We start from the raw sequence: 2,769 nt of genomic DNA on the forward strand, positions 1-2,769 counted from the left end.
GTTATAAGGACGGGATTAGTTATACGGCCGGAGAGTATATAATATATAATATGAGGAATATACAGGATATAGCGGGTTATAAGGACGGGATTAGTTATACGGCCGGAGAGTATATAATATATAATATGAGGAATATACAGGATATAACGGGTTATAAGGATGGGATTAGTTATACGGGGGGGAGAGTATATAATATATAATATGAGGAATATACAGGATATAACGGGTTATAAGGACGGGATTAGTTATACGGGGGGGAGAGTATATAATATATAATATGAGGAATATACAGGATATAACGGGTTGTAAGGACGGGATTAGTTATATGGCCGGAGAGTATATAATATATAATATGAGGAATATACAGGGATATAACGGGTTATAAGGACGGGATTAGTTATACGGCCGGAGAGTATATAATATATAATATGAGGAATATACAGGGATATAACGGGTTATAAGGATGGGATTAGTTATACGGCCGGAGAGTATATAATATATAATATGAGGAATATACAGGATATAACGGGTTATAAGGACGGGATTAGTTATACGGGGGAGAGTATATAATATATAATATAAGGAATATACAGGGATATAACGGGTTATAAGGACGGGATTAGTTATACGGGCGGAGGGTATATGATATATAATATGAGGAATATACAGGATATAACGGGTTATAAGGACGGGATTAGTTATACGGCCGGAGAGTATATAATATATAATATGAGGAATATACAGGATATAACGGGTTATAAGGACGGGATTCAATATACGGGCCGAAGAGTATATAATATGAGGATTATACAGGATATAACAGGTTATACGGCTGGAGAGTATAGAATATTAAGACTATTCATATTCAACATACAGGTGCCAACTTCTGGCGCCAATCCTGTCAAAAGTGACCAATTAAATTATTGGGTGTATCCTATCAGGTCTCACAGACTTCTGTTTTTACTTTTTAATGTTTTAGTAACCCAGTAAAAAAATAAGTTAGTTTGAGTCTCCCTGCAGTAAACCCGCGCATTTTATAACGTTGGAAACCATTTCCTTCCAGACTTTGGGAAGTCTTCTCCTTTAGCTCGGTTTCCATTAATTTCCACATTACTGATGTAAGACTTACCGGTCTGTAGTCGGCCGAGTCTTCCCTACTAAACAATTTATATACCCAACGCCTGGCCGACTCCAGTCAGATTAACTCTTTCCTAACCAACGCACGCGTCTTCTGCCTGTGAACGAGCCTTTCAGGACAACCTGTAAACCCCTCAATAAAGTGCTGACAAAAAATCAGAATAATCAGGAATTATGCAGTTGTTCACAAACATATTATACATAAATGAAAACTTTTTTTTTATATAAAAAAGCAATTTTTTAGAAAACAATCTGAATCTGATACTAGCGTTTAAAACAAACTACCCCAAAAAAGGTTTTGTATCAAGTGGAGATTCTTTTGATTCCTCTTGTTCTATATCAAGAGCCCAAAATGCAGAGGAGGCAAATATTCTGGGAATATCCAGCTTGCAATATCGTTATTTTTTGAGGTATGGGAAAAACTTCAGTTTCATGTTGAATCTGTGATGTCATAACTGTGACAGCTCCCTGATGTGAATCTTATAGTGTTTATTTAAACCATTTCTCTGGGTGAAACATTTTCCGCACTGAGAACAGGAATACGGCTTCTCCCCCGTGTGGATCCGCTGATGCTTCACGAGAGACGAGCTGTGGGAGAAGCTCTTCCCGCACTCCGAGCAGGAATAGGGCTTCTCACCAGTGTGGACTCGCTGATGGATAATGAGGTGTGAGCTCTGGTTGAAGCACTTCCCGCATTCTGAACACGCGAAGGGCTTCTCTCCCGTGTGAATCCGCTGGTGGGTAATGAGGACAAACTTACAGGTAAAAGTTTTCCCGCATAGGGGGCATGAAAATGGCTTTTTGCCCGTGTGAATCTTCCGATGATGGGCAAGAGCTGAGCGCGCGGTAAAGCACTTCCCACATTCGGGACAGGAGAACGGTTTCTTCTTCATGTCACATTGTCTCTGTGTCTCCTCTGGGTCTGGTTCCTCTGAGATACGAACTGCTATATAATCAGCCTCCCCGTCCGTGTCGTCACAGTCATCGCAGGAAGCCGCTTCCTCTTTAATACAAGACGGCGTGCAGTCCGCGGGCGCGGGTTCTGTCAGAGCATCTGCCGGATCTTCCCGAGTGACGGGGGTCGGCGATGTATGAGCAGGAGTCCGCCGCGCAGGTTCTTGTGATGTGTGAGCGTCGCGGTCTGACTGCCCTGTAATATCTTCCAAAGACTCTCTCGTCGTCGCACTTTCTATATTCACATTCTGAGGGTCTGTTTGAAGAAGGTCGCGTTTCTCTTCATTCCCACAATCCCCGGAATTAACGAAGATGTCGCCGGAGGCAGATTCAGTTACTGAATAAAAAAATAAAAGAAATTAAACCCAACTCTAGATATTAATCCACCTGAAGATCACGGAGACAGCACTGCTTGTGACAAACAGGCCAGAGATCAGTCATCGTATTACCCGGAGAGCCGCGCGGCTGGTGGGTCTCCATCATCACGCCCCTGTAAAGCTCCTTGTGTCCTTTTAAATACTCCCACTCCTCCATGGAGAAATAGACGGTGACATCATCACACCTCACAGGAACCTGAGACACACAATGAGCCGTCACCATCCAGACACACGCCTCGGTGTTACTGTATAACGTCCCGTTCCCAGCACCGCTCACCTCTCCAGTCAGCAGGGACATCAT

The 2,769-nt window shown here is 42.7% G+C and overlaps 1 protein-coding gene across 1 annotated transcript; it reads right to left on the reverse strand.

The window, feature by feature from the left end:
• Positions 1 to 1,586: 1,586 nt before the first annotated feature.
• LOC128469259 (oocyte zinc finger protein XlCOF8.4-like) lies at positions 1,587 to 2,769 on the reverse strand. The gene is made up of 3 exons (XM_053451084.1): positions 2,746 to 2,769; positions 2,541 to 2,664; positions 1,587 to 2,428 (listed from the first exon to the last, which is right to left on the reverse strand). Exons 1-3 carry the CDS (start codon positions 2,767 to 2,769, stop codon positions 1,587 to 1,589), a joined length of 990 nt encoding a protein of 329 aa, XP_053307059.1.

This window comes from Spea bombifrons, chromosome 11, assembly GCF_027358695.1.
Source record: "Spea bombifrons isolate aSpeBom1 chromosome 11, aSpeBom1.2.pri, whole genome shotgun sequence".
Classification (NCBI taxonomy): Eukaryota; Metazoa; Chordata; class Amphibia; order Anura; family Pelobatidae; genus Spea; species Spea bombifrons.

What these genes read in the sequence shown, in the direction of transcription:
- LOC128469259 (XM_053451084.1), bottom strand. Translation starts at nt 2,769, where the DNA reads ATGATGTCCCTGCTGACTGGAGAG. An exon ending in TGTCCCTGCTGACTGGAGAG is followed by an intron (nt 2,665 to 2,745) that starts GTGAGCGGTGCT and finishes TGTGTGTCTCAG; the next exon opens with GTTCCTGTGAGGTGTGATGA. An exon ending in CCAGCCGCGCGGCTCTCCGG is followed by an intron (nt 2,429 to 2,540) that starts GTAATACGATGA and finishes TTTTTTATTCAG; the next exon opens with TAACTGAATCTGCCTCCGGC.